Source organism: Oryctolagus cuniculus, chromosome 17 (genome assembly GCF_051225735.1).
Source record: "Oryctolagus cuniculus isolate XC-2025 breed Fujian yellow rabbit chromosome 17, ASM5122573v1, whole genome shotgun sequence".
Classification (NCBI taxonomy): Eukaryota; Metazoa; Chordata; class Mammalia; order Lagomorpha; family Leporidae; genus Oryctolagus; species Oryctolagus cuniculus.
Genome location: NC_142883.1, coordinates 15,885,983 through 15,905,600, shown reverse-complemented (window position 1 = coordinate 15,905,600; position 19,618 = coordinate 15,885,983). Strand labels below are relative to the sequence as shown.

The 19,618-nt window shown below is 58.2% G+C and overlaps 2 protein-coding genes across 14 annotated transcripts in view; both read left to right on the top strand.

Annotated features, from left to right (window-relative positions):
- The window catches only part of TLK2 (tousled like kinase 2), a 133,133-nt gene extending 131,727 nt beyond the window's left edge, over positions 1-1,406 (top strand). For all 11 annotated transcript variants that reach the window (XM_070060509.2, XM_008271670.5, XM_008271671.5 and 8 more), the window contains one exon: positions 309-1,406. In XM_070060509.2, the coding sequence (XP_069916610.2) occupies positions 309-482 (174 nt within the window). In that variant the 3' untranslated portion in view covers positions 483-1,406. The remainder of the gene's footprint in view (positions 1-308) is intronic.
- Positions 1,407-11,089: 9,683 nt separating this feature from the next.
- Positions 11,090-19,618, top strand: part of MRC2 (mannose receptor C-type 2) — a 48,771-nt gene continuing 40,242 nt past the window's right edge. For all 3 annotated transcript variants that reach the window (XM_051825102.3, XM_051825101.3, XM_089316850.1), the window contains exon 1: positions 11,090-11,334. In XM_051825102.3, the coding sequence (XP_051681062.3) occupies positions 11,220-11,334 (115 nt within the window). In that variant the 5' untranslated portion in view covers positions 11,090-11,219. The remainder of the gene's footprint in view (positions 11,335-19,618) is intronic.

Below are 19,618 nucleotides of genomic sequence, written 5' to 3'. Positions count from 1 at the left end.
TTGGGTTTGTGGTTGTGGGGCAGGAACATTCAGAGGCCATGCCCTCTGAGGAATGGCTGCACCCCTTTTACCAGGAACAGGGTAGGAGCCGTTTGCAGCACGGCGGGCTCCCTCGGGTGCTGTGTGAGGCTCGAGTGGCTTCTCTTCCCTGACCTTTGGGTCTGCCTGGTGTTTGCAGGAAGGACCTCAAGTGCCTCCTTTCAGGAAGCGTTTGCTCTGGGCGCTGGCAGCTGACCCGGAGCACTGGGGTTCCTACTCCATTGCCGGGATTGTCTGCTCCAACCTTCTTAAAGAAACTTTCTTCGCAGGCATTTATTCGACGATGCTTGGCCTACCGAAAAGAGGACCGTATCGATGTCCAGCAGCTGGCCTGTGACCCCTACTTGCTGCCTCACATCCGGAAGTCGGTCTCCACAAGTAGCCCTGCTGGAGCTGCTATTGCGTCAACCTCTGGGGCATCCAATAATAGTTCTTCAAATTGAGACCGACTCCAAGGCCATAAACTGTTCAACACACAAAGTGGACAAGCGGCATTCAGCAGCGGGTTTGGAACATAGCGAATCCGAATGGATCTCATGAAACCTGTACCAGGTGCTTTTACTTTCTTGCTTTTTTCCCATCCATAGAGCATGACAGCATCGATTCTCATTGAGGAGAAACCTTGGGCAGCTCTGGCCAGGCCTCGTAGGAAAAGGCCCCGCCCAAGGTTCCGGCGTCAACGGCCACTGTGTGTGGCTGCTCTGAGTGAGGAAAAAATTAAAAAGAAAAACTGGTTCCACGTACTGTGAACTTGAAAACATACAGACTCAGGGGGGTCCCTGATGCAATGCTTCAGATGAAGAATGTGGACTTGAAAATACAGACTGGGCTAGTCCAGTGTCTATATTTAAACTTGTTCTTTTCTTTAATAAAGTTTAGGTGACATCTCCTGAAAAGCTGGTAGCACAAAGGCTCAGCTGGGGATGGTGTTTGACTTTGGAGGAAAAAAGTTGCTATTGCCCGTTAAAGGCACTAGAGTTAGTGTTTTATCCCTAAATAATTTCAATTTTTAAAAACATGCAGCTTCCTTCCCCTCCCCCCATTTTTATTTTTGAAAGAATACATTTGGTCATAAAGTGAACCCCGTATTCGCCAGTTCGTGGCAACGTTCATTCCAATCAGATGCAGCTTTTCCTCCGTCTGGTCTCCGTTTGCAGTTGCTTCCCTCATCTCCGTAGGGAAAGAATTGAGTGGGAGGACTGAGATGCGTGGGTTTTTGCCATTGGACAAAGAATGAGGTTAGAAGACTGCAGCTTGGAGTCTCTCTAGGTTTTCAACTATTTCTTCACAATTTGAACACTTGACGGTTGTCCCTTTAATTTATTTGAAGTGCTATTTTTTTAAATAAAGGTTCATCTGTCCATGCAGTCCTCTTGGATTCTCTGAATGTAGTAACTGTCAAAGCTGTTCAGAGGTAGGCAGAGAATGGGCCCGGAGCCAGCTGCTCCAGGAATCAGTAGCTCCTTCCCCGTCTTTGCGTGCTTGCTAAATGGTGTCCATTTCTTGTTAACCACATTATTAAAACTTGATCAGCACATAAGCTTTCCTCTTGTTAGCTCCTTTGGCAGAAAGCAACCTTCCCTCAGTCCTCTCAGTTTTGTGGGTGTGTGCTCGTGTGGGTGTGGGTGTATATATATACACACACACTTTGTCTAACCCACATTAATAGATTCATTAAGTGGATTTTAAAAAAATAATGTCAAGGGAAATAGGTATTTCAGCTGTGGACCTTCTTTTGGAATTAACTTTTCTTTTTTTAAATTTGGCTGTTTCTGAGATGTATGAGCAAAGATGGAGCTGAGATGGGAGCTGCATGGCCCCGCCATGCCCTTGAAACAGCAGAGCATTCGACAGTAGAAAGGGAAGGAGGCCAGAGCCTGCACATGTGGTAGCCAGCTTGGAATGTTACTGACATATGTGGCAAGAGGGCTTGGCCAGAAATATTTAAAGATGTAGTGCTTGAGCCTGCGACTCCTCTGGGTAGGAGAGGGAGTCAGGAAGGACGGAGAAATCACAATTCTTGGCTCTACTGTGAAAAATGTCACTGCTCACATGTTTTCTAGGAGCTTTGTCTGTTTTGTGAACCTACCGAGGAGATCTTTGGAGTGTTCCCAAATGGACAGAAGCTCGTGGGCGTGGGGACTGTGATGTGGAGCTCTGAACGGAAGGGAGTGAGCCTCAGAGGCCTTGGCGCCCCCAGCTTCCTCACAGCACTTTCACTCAAACACATACGTCCGCAGACATGCGTGTACACACATTCGCATCAGATGTGCGTGTGTAAATATGGGTGTGCTGCTTTTTTTAGCCTGCTCTCCGGCTGCTAAGCAGAGCGGTCAGCAGGGTCTCAGGCCGTGCAAAGTGCAGAAGGAATTGTGTCTACATTTGTGAAGACTTGGCCAAAGCGTAGCCCATGTTCAAACTTAGTCAAGATAATTGGATTCTGTTCTTTTTTTCTTCATCTCCAGTGATCTTGCAGTTGCTATTTTTTTTTTAACTTTTTTTTAATGTTGAAAGACTACTGCATCTTTAAGCCTGCTCCCTGGCTTCCTGCCTCCTTTTCCCCATGGGCTTGTAAGTGAGGGGGCAGGATCTTGTCATTACCTTTTCTGCTCATCCTGCCTATGCGTTGTTTGGGGCTGGGTGGGTGTGGCTGAGTCCAGGCAAGACTCCTTTCACCTCATGAACACGTCCCAGAAAGCACAGAGTGTTGACCTTTTCCGTTCTTTGAAGAAGCCAGTGAAATCACTACGTGGGGTTCTTCCAGGACGTATTTTGCTAACACGGGTTTCACTTTTTCCAAGCATAGTCGCTTGTTACCACAAAGTTGGTTTACTTTACACATTGGTCAAAAAAAAAAAAAAAATGGATTAATTTGTAATTAAACCCAGCCAGATTGTTTTGACCTTTCCTCGTGGAGAGGGGGGCGGGAGGAAGGGTATTAAAATAAGTTCTAAGAAGTGAACTTCCCAGCCTCTTGATTTTACTCTAGTCCTCCAGCTTCAGCCAGGGTCCTAGCAGAGTGTGGCTAGAACTGTGCTTGTGGGTGGGGATACAGCAGTGAGCAGGTGGGGAAGGCCCAGCTGTCACCTCACAACTGGAAGTGAGGCCACAGGACTCCAGGTGGGGTTGTGAGTGCTGCGGTCTGAGGGAAAGGGATCGGGCTCATTCCCTGTGAGATGGGCAACCGTAAAGGGACAGTCATCTGGCAGAGCTGTGTGCCTCAGGCTAGCTGACCTGGCACGACAGCTCTCATTAGAGGGGCTGCGTCTTTCCTTCCAGCTGAGCAGATGAGCAGTCAAAGAACTCTTGTGTTTCTTAATCTAGAAACTGCTCTCTTGAAACACAGCTGACTTGATCCCTGCCTTCTTGAGCATCCTTCCTTCGCCCCTTACTCCATCCCCCATGCCTCGGCTTTCGTAAGGCAGACTCACATGGAGGTCAAGCTTAGGCTTTAACGTTAGGTCTGGGTTCAAATCCTACCTCTCTGCAGGCCTCAGGTAGAGAGGAGGTATAAAGACCTGGCACACAAGGATAATCAGAAAAGGTGGTTTAAAAGTGATTACAAGATGCAGTCATTTCTAGAGACTGCCCCTCTAGCTGGAGTTCAGTACCAGTTCCTTTCTTGGAAACAGCGGGTCTCTTCTTTTTTTCTTTTCTTTTCCTTTTTTTTTTTTTTTAGCTTTATTTTATATATTTGAAAGAGTTAGAGATAGAGAGAGAGAGGGGTCTTCCATATACTGGTTCACTCCTCAAATGGCCACAGTGGCCAGAGCTGAGACGATCTGAAGCCAGGAGCCAGGATCATCTTCCAGGTCTCCCATCTGGGTGCAGGGGCCTAAACACTTTGGCCATCCTCCACTGCTTTCCCAGGCGTGCTAGCAGGGAGCTGGATTGGAAGTGAAACAGCTGGGACTTGAACTGGCACCTATATGGGATGCCGGTGCTGTAGGCGGGCCTCTGGCTCCAAGGCTGCTTCTGGAGCCAGCAGCATCGGTATCCCCGAGGCACTTGCACGAAACGCTGGGTCTTGGGCCCCCTGCATACTCACTGATCTGAAATCAAGGGGGCATTTACCCTCGAGGGGCTGCTGATCCAGGCTCACGTTGGAGAGCACAGCTGTAGGCTCTGACACCCAGGCGGGATGAACGCTGAAGGTTGCCAGTCCCACTGACTTCCTGTCTGCTCCTGTGGTCGGGGTGGGGTTGTCAGAGAGGGTGGCTGCCAGGCCTTTTCTGAACTCTCCCAGCCAGAAGACGGAGAGGACTCCTGCTCTATTCCTGTGGTTAGAATAAAAACCTGGCACTCTGGGCTCTCCTAGGACTGGTTGCACAAGTTCTGGGGCCCTGTCAACATGTCCTTTATCAGCCACCTAACAGAACACTCAGGAGTCATTCATCCTTTGGGCAGAGCTACTCACCCTTGGTCTTCTCGGTGCTCTTGCTGTGAATTATTTTATATCATTTTCCTGGTCCTTGAGGGGTCCAGGCTGCAGGAGCTGGCGAGGCAGCCTGGATCAGGGGCGGAGGGATGGGCAGGGCTGTAGCTCTTTGGTGGGGAGTCAGGAGGGATAGAGAGCTTGCACGAGAAGAGGAGGGCTATGGAGGAAGAAGCCGCATTGAGCTCTGTGGGTGGGTTGGGGTTGGGGGAACCTCCAGAGGCTGAGAAAACAGGAAGGAGCAGGTCCGGGACCTGGTCGGGGCAGGAACACAAGAGCACCATGGTGCTGGCAGCCAGCAGGGACCCAAGGCGGGCCGGAGTCGGCCAGAGGGTGTGTATGTGCGAGGAGCTGGGCCCAGACCCTGGTGAGGGTCCGGGAGCAGCTGGCTGGCTGGTCCTGGGCAGGCCTCAGCCTTGTTGCCTCAGGGAGCCGCCTGCAACTTGGGAGCTGCAGAGCAACGCAGGCCAGGGACTCCAGCACCTCTGCTTTGCAAAGAAGCTCCTCAGCTGTGCTCCTTGACAGCCTAGGCTTGGGCAAGGTGGGAGCAGCCGGCTGTGTACAGATGAGGAAACTGAGGCCCAGAGAGGCTTGGTGACTGGCAGTGGGTGGAGCAGCAGCGACTGAAACGTGTGGGAGGTCGCCTCTCTGAGTCCCATCTGGGCAAAGGCTGCCGGAGGTGAATGGAGCACTCGGGCTCCCAGCTAGAGGCAGGTCTGCTCTAAGCCAGGTCCCCTGCCCCTCCCCTCCATGGTTGGCAACCCTTAGATATGTTGGAAGGGTGAGCATTGGGGCACAGGAGGTTAAGCCTCCACTTGGGACACCTGCATCCCATGTCGAGTGCCGGCTGCTCCGCTTCTTACCCAGCTTCGTGCTGATGCACCCAGGGAGCCAGCAGGCCATGGTTCCTGGGTTCCTGTACTTCTAGACTCTGGTTTTGGCCCCGCCTGGCCTGGCCTGCCCTGGTGGTTGTGGGCATTTGGGGAGTGAACCAACAGATGGAAGACCTGTCTGTCTGTGTACCTTTGAAGTAGATGAAAATAAATAAAGGAGCTGGCGCCGCGGCTCACTAGGCTAATCCTCCGCCTAGCGGCGCCTGCACACCGGGTTCTAGTCCCGGTCCGGGCGCCAGATTCTGTCCCGGTTGCCCCTCTTCCAGGCCAGCTCTCTGCTGTGGCCAGGGAGTGCAGTGGAGGATGGCCCAGGTGCTTGGGCCCTGCACCCCATGGGAGACCAGGAAAAGCACCTGGCTCCTGGCTCCTGCCATCGGATCAGCGCGGTGCGCCGGCTGCAGCACGCTGGCCGCGGCGGCCATTGGAGGGTGAACCAACGGCAAAGGAAGACCTTTCTCTCTGTCTCTCACTGTCCACTCTGCCTGTCAAAATAAATAAATAAATAAATAAAATAAATAAAGAAGGAATCTATTTGTAGGCCCAGCCAGACGGGCAGCAGCCCTGGCCAGAAGTGAGTGTCGGTGAGAGAGTGGGGGAGTGGCCTCACAGACTATTAGTGATGCAGGTTCCCGTCACCATTTGGTCCTGTCATCTCACTTAGAGACCAGGAAGCCACAACCCTGCCCTGCCCTGCCTAGGGCCCTCTTCTTGCTGTGAAGTCCCTGTTGGATAAACAAGAATGGGGTGCTGTGCCCTGGCTTCCTGGAAGTGGCTGCTAAGGCTTGAAGGGGATGGGATACAACAGGGTGGGGCTCCCTGCCACCTCCACGTCACAGTGGCCCCTGGGGAGACTGAAGGGATGCAGACGGTCCCCTAGCCTGGCCCCATGCCTGAAGAGACAGGCATGCTGCTGGGAAGTGGGACCAAGGCCTCTCCCTAGAAAGGAATTTCAGGAGCCACTGCTGCCTCTCAGAACCCTGCCCATGCCATGCTGGCCAGAGCTGTGCAGCGCTGGATTAGTAGCACAGGATCTCAGTGAGGCCTGCCTTCAGGTCACAGTCCACAGCTTGCCCCGCGAGCAGGCACACTCAGAGCCACGGCTGGCCCGTCTTCAGGCATCACCCAGGTGTTCAGAATCTGGGAGACACAAAAGCATGCTGACTTGACCTCTGCCTAAAGGAAGCTCATAGTGGCTGCATGGAAGTGGGGAAGTAGCAAGTTCATGAAAGTGAGATGATGCCCCTAAGAATTTCAGAGAGCGCCCTGGAGGACGGGCAGGATTAAACAGAAGGAGAGGGGAAGCAAAAGGTGTCAGAGAAGCAAAATATGCCCCCAGCACTCCTCCAGGCCTTTGCAAACACTGTCTTGGCCACGAGACTCTCAGCTCAAGTGTCACTCCCCTCCCCCTTCCTTCACCCACCATGTGACAAGCAGTTGGGCCTCCATCAGGGCGGCACCCATGAAGGGGGGGGGGCTGCACGAGAGAGACTGCCCGTGAGAGCTGAGGAGGGGGTGGGGGTGGAGAGGCGGGAGCCTGGCAGCAGCCCCACTTAACCTGGGAACCCGGCTTGCCATGGGCACTGTGGCGGTTACTGGTTTCCCTCAGTTTTAAAATGCCGGTCAACACTCAAGAAACAGCTGGCAAACATCAGTGTCTTCCCTATCCGCCCCTTGCTGGGGGCTGTAGAGGGTCTGGCCAGCCTGTTGGGGCGGGGCTGGGAGCCTAAGGTACCAAGAATGGAGTAGTAGTTCTGCATCCGCAAAGGGCCTCCACGTGCCCTCCCTCTCGGCCAGGCTCAGTGGGCGCCGCAGGAAGCTGCTGGCAAGGACCTGGCCTGTGCTGGCTTCGGAGGTTCAAGTGCTGGGACCAGAGAAGCCGCCCTGCCCGTCCTCCCTGAGTGGGGGAGACGGCATCCTGAATGCGCCCGGGACTCGGCGCCTGCTGCCGCCCAGCCTCCCGTCTGTGTTCCCCTTCACTGAGCTTGTGTTATAGGTCTGGCCTGCTGGGGCTGCTCTGCTCCCCTGGGCGCCGCCTGGCTGAGAGGCTGCTGGGCCCCAGAGCCAGGGAAGAAGCAGCCAGTGCGAGAGGAACGCTGAGCTCCGTGAATAAGGACCCCACAACTCGTAGCTCGCAGGACCTGAGACTCCGACAAGGGAACTGTGGCTAAGGAATGGCAGTCCAACTCCGCTCACCTTGGAACCCCAGGCCAGAACCATCCCACAGCCCCGTGCCGGGCAGCTGTTGGATCTGCGATTCTTAGCCAAAGTGAGCATCAAGATGTTTCTACCTGGATTAGTTTTCTTTTCAGGTTGTACAGAGAGAACACTTAGAGTTGTTCAGACAATGAGGGGAAGTTGTGTTCGCTCCGGCAACTCGAAACACCAGTGTTGCGATCCTGATGAGATGGACCCGTGCTGATCTCACAGGCAGTTGGTGGGGGGCGTGGAGGGAGAGGCAGGCATGGCGCAGGGTCAGGGATAAGGGAGACATCTTGATGGTCTTGGTGGCCACGGAGGGAACTCCATCCCCTGAACAACTGCTGATCAAGGACTGCCCCAGCGCTTTGCAGTTGCGTTTAATTTTCAGGACAAGGGGGAATTGTTGCCCCAATTGCAAATAAGAATTGTGAGGGACAGGCATTTGGTGCAGGAGTTGAGACACCCCGGGACACTCACATCCCACATCAGAGTGTCTGGGTTCAAGTCCCACCTCTGCTCTCCATTCCAGCTTCCTGCAGATGTGCACTCGAGGCAGCAGGTGGCAGCTCAAGTGCGTGGGTCCCTGGGGATCTGGTTCCAGGCTCCTGGCTTTGGCCTGGCCCAGTCCAGGTATTTGGGGAATAACCCAGCAGATGGGAGATTGGTATCACTCTCTACCTATGTAGCTAGTTAGCTAGCTAGCTAGCCCTGCCTTTCAGATAAATTTTAAGTAGTATTGTAAGCTTAGGGAGAGTGCAAGTAATCTGCTGAAGGCCATAAAGCTGGTTAGTGAGGAAACCAGGATTCTAACTCAGGCCTCTCTCACTGCAAGCTTGTGTTCTTTTCACTAAATGGGTTGGTTTTTTTTGTTTGTTTGTTTGTTTGTTTTTTGATAGAGTTAGACAGAGAGAGAGAAAGGAAGTTTGTTTTTTGATAGAGTTAGACAGAGACAGACAGAGAGAAAGGTCTTACTTTTTCCATTGGTTCACCCCCAAAGTGGCCGCTACGGCCGGCACGTTGCGGCCATTGCGATGTGCTGATCCGAAGCCAGGAGCCAGGTGCCTCCTCCTGGTCTCCCATGCGGGTGCAGGGCCCAAACACTTGGGCCATCCTCCACTGCACTCCTGGGCCACAGCAGAGAGCTGGCCTGGAAGAGGAGCAACCGGGACAGAATCCGGCACCCCAACCGGGACTAGAACCCGGGGTGCCGGCGCTGCAGGCGGAGGATTAGCCTAGTGAGCCGCGGCACCGGCTTATTAAATGGGTTTTGATGTCTGAAGGAGAGCCATTTCTCAGCATTGATTTCACTGTAGCAAAAACCCTGTTGGCAAAAATCCCTGGGGCCAGGGCAGAGACCTCATGAAGTCCCCAGCCTGCAGCCTTGTCGCTGACACATAGTAGCTCCTCCTGAGAAGGTGCTGGACTGAGCTTCAGGAGTAGTAGGGAGGCAGGGCCGCAGGGCTGCTGGGCCTTCCTGGGAAGTGCTGGGTTCCTGGAAAGCCCAGTCCTCAGCCCCCGGCCCTCCTGCAGACTCTGACCGCATTCTGCAGGCAGCTGGGCCTGAGCAGGGCCGTCAGGCCCTGGAGGACTGGGCTGCACTCTGCATGGGACAGTTGCCCAGCCTGGGCCCTACTCGTGCCCTGCAAGCTCAAGATCTAAGCCAGATGGTGGCCGGGGACAGGGCCCAGACAACCTGCAGAATGCAATCGGGAAGCTTGGTGTGTTGGAGCAGGAAGTCTCACCCTGGGCAGGGACTATGGCAGAGTCTCCAAGTACGAACAAACGCCTGTCCCAGCTGGCTCCTCAGACCTTAACCAGTCTCCTGCCTGGAATATAGTGCCCCCCCCCAAAAAAAAAAAGTGCCTCCTCCCCACCAAACCAGACTGTGCTGGGCTGCTGCTGTGCTCCCTCACCTCTGCGTCCGCAGCAGCGGGCACGGGGTGGCGGTCAGTGCTTGCCCAGTGTGTGGGTGAAGGAACAACAGCTCACGTTCTGTGTGTGCTCGCAGCAGACCCAGGATCCCTACCGTGCGCTGGCAGTGTCCAGCCAGGGGAAGTGGGTTCCAGCCCATCCCAGAAAGGAGTACCCAGAGCAGCTCGGCTGGAGCTGGCGAGGCCCCAGGTCCCTTGGCGATAACAGAATTCGGAGAGGGGAGGCCACCGTGCAGAACTCCAAGAAGGGGCCATGAGACTACAGCCAGCGGGAGGAGCCGGACCCTCAGGCCTTTGTTGGCCTGGCTGTTCCCCAGGGTTCGGGGCGAGGGTGTGGTGAGGGGCAGCCTTTTGGAGGACCCTTGGGGTTTCAGTGGGTGTAGCCCTGGGCCTGGTCATTGCAGTGACTCAGCCTGGCAGAGATGGGAGAGCTGAGTGAGCATCTGTGCCCCTACGCCCTCTGCGGAGACGGACAACGATGCACTCAAGGCACCCAAGGCGGAGTAGGGAGGAAGACATTGGAACTTGGTTCCCCAAAATGTACCTATCTGGACTGCACAGGAAACAATAAACTTTGTATCAGTCTCAGTATCTGACTTGATTCCTTGTGGTGCAGGACTCTGTGCCTCAGTCCTGCTCGGAGCCCAGAACTGCTTTTCAGAAATTGCTCAGGCAATCTGAGGTGGAGGTGGGGCTGACTCCAGCATCCTGACTCCCAGTCCAGTGCTCTGCGCCGCCTTGACCTGTTGCATAATACTGAATAACTGGATTGTCTTCCCTTTTATGAAATTTCCATTTGGTCCTGTGCTGCTGGCCAGCAGGCCAGTTGGTGGGAGTGATGTTGGTCTTCCGGGACTTCCCGTGGACAGATCTTCCCCAGGTTTCTGGATGCGGCCCCAGCTAGCCAAAGTGCTACACCACTGTCGTGCCAGGGACACTGACACAGGGGTCACACAAATGCTAAAACAAGACGTGCAGGATTTGTTTGCGCTCCGCACCCGAGCCCTGCCTCCCCCTCCCCCCATCTTCGCCCGGGTGGCCAAGCCTTGGGCTCCGCCCCTTCCCTACCAGATCGGGGGAGGGGTCCTCCTAGTAGAAGTAGTGGATGCGTGGAGGCCAGAAACGCTGGCAGAGGGAAGAGAGATGGGGGAGGAGGGAGTGCTGGCGGCTCGGGTCTGACCGCCTGGGTCAGCCGCTTGCCCCTGTCCCCGCCCCCGGCCTCCGGGCCTCGCAGCCCAGGTCCCGCCACGCGGTGAAGTCTGCGGAAAGTTTTGCAGTTGCTTCCCCGCCCGCGCCAGCCGGGGAGTTGTGACGCAGCGTCTGGGGCTCCAGGACGGTTCAGAGCAGAGAGGGAAGGCGAGGCGGGGAGAGCAAGGGCGTGCGCGGGGGTCCTCCTCTCCCGCCATCCCCTTCTCCCCCTCCAGCCCGGGCCCCAGCCCCAGGCCGCCCGCGCCTCCTCCCCTTCCCCTCCCACGCTGCCCGCTTCCCTTCCCCTCTGCCCCTCAAACCCTCCTCCCGGGTTCGGCGCTCCTCCCTCCGCCCTCCCTCCGCCCGGCCTGCCTCCTCCCTCCCCCTCCTCCCCTGGAGGCATCACTTCGTCCCGACCCAGAGGAGGACGCGAGCCCCTCGCGGGCGGTCATCACAGCTAGCACCGGGGCTGCTCCCGCGCGCCGCACCCCTGCGCCCTTGGCCCCCGCGCCCGCTGAGTGCCGCGCCGCGGCGATGGGGCCTGGCCGGCCGGCCCCCACACCCTGGCCTCGTCACCTGCTGCGCTGCGTCCTTCTCCTCGGGGGCCTGCACCTCGGCCGCCCCGGGGCCGCCGCCGCCGTCCCCCCGGGTAAGACGCTGCCAACTTGGCCAACTTCGGGGCCGGGCGGGGCAGCGCGCGCGGGCCTTTCCACTTTTCCCTCCTTCCCCTCCTCCCTAGCAGCGGTGTGCGTGTGCGTGTGCGTGTGCGTGTGTGTGACCGGGTTTTTAAAAAATCGTCTTCGCTCCTCCGCGAGCGGGGGAGGGGGAGGCGCGCGCCTGGAGGGGGAGGACCTGAGTGGAAACAGATGTGGCGGGTGGCGGGCGGCGGGGGAGGGGAGCCGGGACGCGCGCGGCCTCGGAGGAAGCGCGCGCTCGGAGGACCCCCGCCCGGCCCTCAAGGACCACCCGGCGCCAACCCTGCCCTCGGCGGGCACCCGCGGGGCGCGTCCAGGGAAATCGGGGGCTCAGCGTGAGTCTATGGCCGCCCCACCGTGCGCCGCCAGGACGGATGCGTTATTACCGCGTTCGTTCTGTCCGTTCGAAGGTTCACTTTCCCTTCCCGGCTTCTCGATGGTGTTTATATTTTCTTTTCCACACTGGGTCTTCAAGGACAGCTTGTGGCACGCGGCGTCCGCACCGCGTAAGCGGGGAGTTTTGGGGGGGCAGTTTTTTGTGGGCAGCTCTGGCCCCGCTGGCGCCCTCCAGGGTGGACAGATCTTGAAGGGCAAAGAGCAGCTGAAGATGCAGAAATCCAGCCAGCCGACCCTGAAACTGTACCTGGTGTTGCTTTCTCAAAGGGTGACAGCGGAGGGGGGGATCCCAGGCCCCCTCCCCAAGAAGCAGAGTCCCTGGGGGTGGGGACATCGAGAGCAAAAGCTGCCGTGTGCAAGGAGGGCATCACCCCAGCGCCAGCGCTGCGCCCAGCTTGTCCTGCTTTGTGTGGGCTTTGGGGATGGATTGCGCGAAAGGGGACAGTGGGCAGTGCTTGCTGTTTTGTGCGAGGACCAGACAGCCCCCTGGAGGGACTGGGGCCTCCAGGGTGGTCAGGCATCTGCCTGAGGGGAGCGGTGGGGGCTCCGGGTCCACATTCTGTGCACTTTGAGCCCCTCCTGCCCTCCTGAATTCCGACCTGCTGGAACTGAGTGTTGGACAAACAGAAGCCCTGCAGAGCCCCCTCACCACTGCAGGACAGGCCGGGGGCTGTCTCTTGCCCACTGCACCACTGCACATCTGCCTGGGGAAGCTGGAGTCTGGCAGGGTGCGAGGGGTGGGGAGCGTGGCCCCTGCAGGGGGCTCAGCACATTGGAGAGTCAGGCCCTGGAAGAGAGTCATGGCCAAAACGCTGCCTCGCCTCTTCCCCTTCCGCCCTCTTGATGAGGGAGTGGAAGCCTGGAGAGGCCCCAGGCCTCTGCACCTGGCCCTCCCCGCCCTGGAGGAGGAGGCACTGCCTTGATCACCCTCTGAGCAAGCTTAGGTCTGGGCCAGGAGACTGTGGGGCAACGGGCTGTTCTCCACAGCAGCACTTGAGCAAGAGGAGGACCGAGTTGTAGCACAATGCCCCTGGCATCTCCCAGCACACAGCTGCCCCCTCTGCCAGTCTGCTCCCCCTGCCACCTTCCGGGCCTCCCTCTGGCCAAGTTCCCCACTGGAAGAGCTCCCATACCTTGTACTGATGCATAAGGTGGCACTGGGATGAATTCACCAGCGGGCCCCAGAAACACATGTTGGAAGCAGGATCTGGTGCTGCTGGGGCGAACTTACCCCGGGGAGAGGGGACGGCATGGTATGTGGCAGCTTCCTGGCCCCCGGCAGGGGAGCCCTGTGGGCTGAGAGGCAGGGGCACTGTAGCGAGGTGGGCAGCACCCTCTTGCTGTGTGGTGGCTGATCCATCTCCCTGTGCCTCCGCTGTGCACGCCCCGAAGATGGTCACTGGAGGTGTCCTTGTTCACCGCTGTGCTGCTGCGTGTTTGGAACATTCAGCCCGGCGCTGAGCCCAGTACTTGGAGGGGCGGGGGGGATAGAGAAGAGTGAAAGCCACGTCCTCAAGGGGGTGAAACGCAACCCCTGGACGGGGAGGGGAGATGGGGTGCCTGCCATGGCCCAGAGCCGGGAAGAGCTGTGTGTGCCGTTTTACGCTTAACTCTGCCAACAACGCAACGAGATGGGTACTGTTGGGCCCATTTTGCAGGTGAGGAAAGGCAGGCGAAGGTGGAGTTTGGTCATTTCTGTGTGGTTGGACAGCCCATAACTGAAGGGCTGGTGTGGTGGAGGCAGGGAGCCTGCAGGCCCAGGGAGGCAGCAGCAGCGAGGGCTCTGCCGGGGATGATCTGGGAGTTTGCTGGGCCCTGGTCGGGAGGAGGCTGAGTGGACAAGGAAACTGGCCAGGTGCCCGGGAGGCCAAAACAAGGAGGTGGCTTGCGGGCTGGCTGGGGCGGTGGAGAGTCCCCCCCCCGGGGGGGGAGTTTGAGCAGATGAATGGGGTTGCTGGGAGCCCCAGGGGTACGGAGTGAGGAGGCTTTGGGAAATCTTCCTGGACAGGGAGGGAGGCTGTAGAAGCTGCTGCTGCTACCGCGGCCAGACTGCCAGTCACATCGCGTGCGCCCCCGGCCCAACTCCTGGCAGGTCACGGACGCGGGGACCATCTTACTCCTGCCTGCTCCCCAAACCTGCTTCCTTGCTGCACCCCATGAGCACTCCAGAGCTGCCAGGCCTGAGGGGGAGACTTCCGGATGCCCGCGTGGTCTGGTGTCACAGGCAGAAGCCTTCTGGAGACTGTTCCTTTAAATTCCCCCTAATTTAAGCGTTTGAAAGGAGCCCCGTGATGCCCTCTGGGGGCGTGAGGCGCTGACAGCGATGACACGGCCAATGATGTGCTGGGCGCTGTGCCCAGCTCCACAGGCAGCGCCGCCATACGCCACGCCCTGTGTGTGCCCCATGCTGGGCACACGGGAGTCACCAGTGCGAGATGCCAGCGAGTGAAGTGACAATACACCCAGGTGAGGGACAGAGCAGACCCCTCAGGCACCAAGGAAGCACTGCAGGGGGAGAGGAAGATGCTGCAGTGTGGGGGTCCCCCAGAACACCAGGCCTTCTCCAACCTCTCCCGTGTCCCCCGGAGAGGACCCTGAGCACAAGGGTGGAGCGCACCCAGCTATGTGTCCCCGTCCCGGTCAATGACGGCTGTCTGGGCACTTGGCTCTCCCACGTCCCAGTGGGTTCAGCAGGCAGGGCCTGAGCCCCATCAGGTCCTTGGGCTGTGAGGTGCCCCCCCACCCCCGCAGGAAGGCGTGGGTGAGCCAGCGCTGAGTGAGCAGAGGTGCCCAGGCCGGCACCCCTGCTTCCCGGGGTCAGTTCGCGTGCTGCTGCCTTCATTGGTCGCTTAGTGGGGTTTCCTGGGCCTGTGCAGTGCTGAGAGCCGAGGTGACCGTGGCCTGTGCCTCTCCACCGCCCACCTCGCTCCGCGCCTTCTCCAGCGGGGGTCCCTGGGCCCGTCTGGCCTGGGTCTTGCAGACCGGAAGTCTGCCTTCAGGACGGGGGAGGGGCCGCTTTCCCATGACGGGGTCCTATAAATCCGGGTGGGGTGGACCGTTGGGGTGGTGACGCAGCTCTTGGCTCTCACCCTGGGCACTGCAAATGCTATTACTCCTCAGCTCGGCCCTGTGTGGGGAAGCCGCAGGCCGGCGGAGGCTGCGCTGTGGCTCGGGAATGCGCACGACGCACACCCCTCCCAGCCGCTAGGCTGGACCCAAGCCCGGTGCTCACCTCCGCCCTGCCCCTGCCCGCAGCTCAGGTGTTGCTGGAGGGCAACTGTGGAGCGTCAGCCGCCACCGCCAGGCCCCCGGGGCCGTGGTGAACAGGACGTGGTGGCTCGAGCCCCCCCGGAGCCATGGTGAAGAGGATGTGGGGGGCTTGGGGTCCCTGGGCTGTGGTGAAGAGGACGTGGTGGGCTCAGGGCCTCTGGGCCGTGGTGAACAGGACGTGGTGGCTCGGGGTCCCTGGAGCCGTGGTGAAGAGGACGTTGTGGGCTCGGTGCCCTGGGGCTGTGATGAACAGGATGTGGTGGGCTCGGTGCCCTGGGGCCGTGGTGAAGAGGACTTGGTGGGCTCAGGACCCCCAGGGCTGTGGTGAACAGGAAGTGGTGGGCTCGGTGCCCTGGAGCCTTGGTGAAGAGGACATGGTGGGCTCGGCCCCCAGGGCTGTGGTGAACAGGAAGTGGTGGGCTCGGTGCCCTGGGGCCGTGGTGAAGAGGACATGGTGGGCTCGGCCCCCAGGGCTGTGGTGAACAGGAAGTGGTGGGCTCGGTGCCCTGGGGCCGTGGTGAAGAGGACGTGGTGGGCTCGGCCCCCAGGGCTGTGGTGAACAGGAAGTGGTGGGCTCGGTGCCCTGGGGCAGTGGTGAACAGGAAGTGGTGGCTCAGAGCCCCGGGCCCTGGTGAACAGACATCATGGGCTCGCCTCCCCCCCCCCCCCCCCCCCCGGGGCCGTGGTGAACAAGATGTGGTGGTCTCAGAGCCGCTGGGGCTTTTGTGAAGAGGACACTTGGTGGGCTCGGTGTCCCCGGGAAAGGGTGCATCTCAGTCCAGGCTTCACTGGCAGTCTGTGTTCGGAAGGAGCCGGGGTGCGGCCCCTGCCCTGACTGCGGGGCGGGAGCGCGGGTGTGGCCCCGAATGTTCCTCCTCTCTGGCCTCTGGAGAGGGGACAGGACCCTTGGACCAGGACTCATGTCGCTCACAGCCTGTGTGGCCTCAGGCAGAGGCTCAGGTGTCTTCCTGGATAGGAGCACCCATGTAGGGGTGCTGTGAGAACCAGGGCTGCGTGCCTGGTGCACCCCGGGGCAAACAGTGGGCAACCATTTCCGTCTTCATTATTGAGACAGCTTGAATGTCAGGGGCCCAGAGACCGTAAATACAGCCCTCAGAGTCCTAGCTAGACTGCCCCGTTTTCAACGGAAGCAGGTGGAAACCCATCACTTCTTGGAGACGCCTACAAGGCTCAAAGTAATCACGCTTCTTATAGAAGCAAACTTACATCCTGAAGGGAAAACTCCATCCTCAAGCGCCCCACTCCCTTGACCCTTGCTTGCCCTCTCTGTCGGTAAACCCCCCCATTTCGCCTTCACTCGGGTGCAGCTGGGACTTGCTGGGACTCTGCACGTGGCAGTGCTCACCCGAGCATCGGAGGCCCCGCGGGGCGCTCGGGCATGCCGGCCACTCCTCCAGCACCCAGACGCCCTTCGCCTGGGGTCTCAGGGCCGAGGGAGCGGGGCTGCCATTGCTGAGCGCGGCGACTGTCCCGGGGCCTCGCTTTGAGGCCTGGGTGCCACCCATGCTCCGTGGGAAACGCTCGGGCCGCACAGAAGTCAGTGTTCAGAGCCCGAGCGCCTCCTGCCCACAGCCACGCAGCCGCGCCGTCGGTGGGCCCTGGGCTCGTCTCCCGTCTGCACGCACACCCAACACTTCCGTTACCCAAATAGCTAATTTATTTTCAGCCATTTGGCAAAGGAGTTTCTATTTCTGCTGTTCCTGGAGTCCGTCCCCGCCAACTGCGGAGCTGCCCCTCTCAACGGCGTTCCGCACTGTGCCGCAAGGAGCGGCTGCGTTCCCAGCTGAGCGGGCTGCTTGCCGAGGGACGCGCTCGTGGCCCCGGGGCTCCTGCCTTGGCCCCTGGGATGCCCTCTTCGTCCCTGGCCTCGGCCAGAGCCGGCGTGCCTGTCAGATTCGGGATCCTGCAGGACAGCTTCAGTGAGTTCTGAACATTTGCAGTGTAGACTTCGAGGCCTCCCGTTCTCTGCAAGTCCTTGCACAAGTCACACTGCGCTCCTTCCCGTGAGCCCCTCACAGATCCCCGGGCTGCTGCTTGCCCTGCTGCCAGGCTCCCTTGGCCACGCGTCTCAGCACCTGCTCGCACCGCGGCCTCACCTGGCTCATGCCCGCGGCCTTACCTGCCTGAGCTGCCCTCAGCTGAAAGGAGCCTTTCTCTCCGGAGCCCCACACTGGCGATTGATCACTGCCACCCACCCCGGGGGGGGGTGCACTTCCTCTCCCCCAGCCTAGAAGCACCTCCCAGGCAGGCCATTTTGTCCCTGCACAGGTTGCAACATGGGATTGTGGACACTGTGGCATTCGGCAAGTATTGACTGAAAAGAAAAAAAATAGGGGCTGGTGCTGTGGCATATCGGGGAAAGCCACTGCCATATGGGCGCCTGTTCAAGTCCCGGCTCCACTTCCGATCCAGCTCTCTGCTATGGCCTGGGAAAGCAGTAGAAGATGGCCCAAGTGCTTGGGTCCTTGTAACCACGGGGGAGACCTGGAGGAAGCGCCTGGCTCCTGGCTTCGGATCAGCTCAGCTCTGGCCATTGTGGCCATTTGGAGAGCGAATCAGCGGATGGAAGACTATGCTCGCTCTCTCTCTCTCTCTCTGTTTCTCTTTCTCTCTCTTTCTCTTTGCCTTCGCAGCTCTGTAACTCCGCCTTTCAAATAAATACATAAAAAAGGAAGAAAAAATAGAAGGCAGATGAGTACGGAAGGACAGTGCAGGGAGTTTTAGATGATGTCCCAGTCATGAAGGCCGATGACAGCGAATTAAACAGAAAAGGCCCCATTGGCCTCGGGTGCATCGCACAGGCAGAGGTAAAGTGTTCTAAGAATGTCCTGTGAGACGCACCAGAAACAGGGCCCTGGGAGAAGGGAGTCTGCTTCATGTTCCTGGGACAACAGGATGCCAGACAGTGTGTTCACAGCTGAGCACGCGTGAGGCAGGTCCGGTGACAGGTCATCACACGGGAAGTGCAGAGATCCCCGTAAAGCAGAGTGCACTTTCTGGACATGCCTGAGTAAACGAGTGCAAACAGAAAGCCTAGTCGTGACGGGACTGCGAGGAAATCACTTGTCGGAATTCATTCTCTTGCACATCCACAAGGCTTCGTATCCTCTAACCTTGCGCTTCCACTTGGAGTTTGTAAGGCATTCAAATCCTGAAGAGGAAAACTAAACGCCGGCACTGCTCCTAGCAGCAAAATGAATTGGAAACTACACAGGGACAGTTTCGTAGTTTCCAGTGGCAACTGGGGCCAGTGCCGGTGCAGGGAAATGTATCGGAAGAGGAGGGTCTTGTGACCACAACGCGGTTCCTGCCCGGGTCGCACACCCCGGTGACCGTTCAGATGCACACGTCCGCTGTCCGACGCGTAGCCGTTCGGTACCTGCCGTCTTGGAGTTGCTGGCTTTCCGGAGCACCAGCGGTGTGCCAGGCTTGCTGTCTGGTGAGGGGGCCACCGTGGTGAGCACACTGAGTGTGGTGCCTGCCTTCCTGAGCCTTGTATTTAGAAGGCAAGCCCCCCCAATATATACAACGTAAATAGACTTGAATGTACATTGATATATTTTTCAGTGCCATTTTTAAGTCTACTAAAAGAAGATGGAAGCACTACAGTCTCAGCCCCAGGAGCAGGACCTTGTCTGAGAGCAGAGGATGGTGGCATCCGAGCAGCCTGGCACGGAGGAAGGACCCCCAGGAGACGGCTCACGGCCGGGCTCGATCGCCACTCCCCACAGGAAGGAGCTCCCGGAACTGCCCGAGATGCCCAACCTCGTTTCTGATGGATCCGAGGCTGTAAGAGCTTGGTGGTTTGGAAAGCGCTTGGAAGCACTGCTTCTGAGAGCAGGAACAAAACAACATAGAGGCTGGCGCCGCGGCTCACTAGGCTAATCCTCCGCCGCCGGCACCCCGGGTTCTAGTCCCGGCCGGGGCGCCAGATTCTGTCCCGGTCGCTCCTCTTCCTGTCCAGCTCTCTGCTGTGGCCCAGGAAGGCGGTGGAGGATGACCCAGGTGCTTGGGCCCTGCACCCCATGGGAGTGCAGTGGAAGATGGCCCAAGTGCTTGGGCCCTGCACCCACATGGGAGACCAGGAGGAAGCACCCGCCTCCTGGCTTCGGATTGGCGCAGCACACGGGCCGTGGCGGCCATTTGGGGGGTGAACCAATGGAAGGAAGACCTTTCTCTCTGTCTCTCTCTCTCACGGTCCACTCTGCCTGTCAAAAAAAAAAAAAAAAAAAAAGAAAGTCAGTTGCAGACAGGACATTTCATTCCTAAATGCCTCACCTTGTATCAACTAAAAGACATTTGTTGACAACAATAATGCTATAATCACACCCAAGGAATATCACACAATCTTTTTTAAGATTTATTTTATTTATTTGAAAGACAGAGTTATAGAGAGAGAGAGAGAGAGAGGTCTTCCATCTGCTGGTTCACTTCCCAGATGGCCACAACCAACGGAGCTGCAGTGATCCGAAGCCAGGAGCCAGGAGCTGCTTCTGGGTCTTCCACGTGGGTGCAGGAACCCAAGGACTTGAGCCGTCTTCTGCTGCTTTC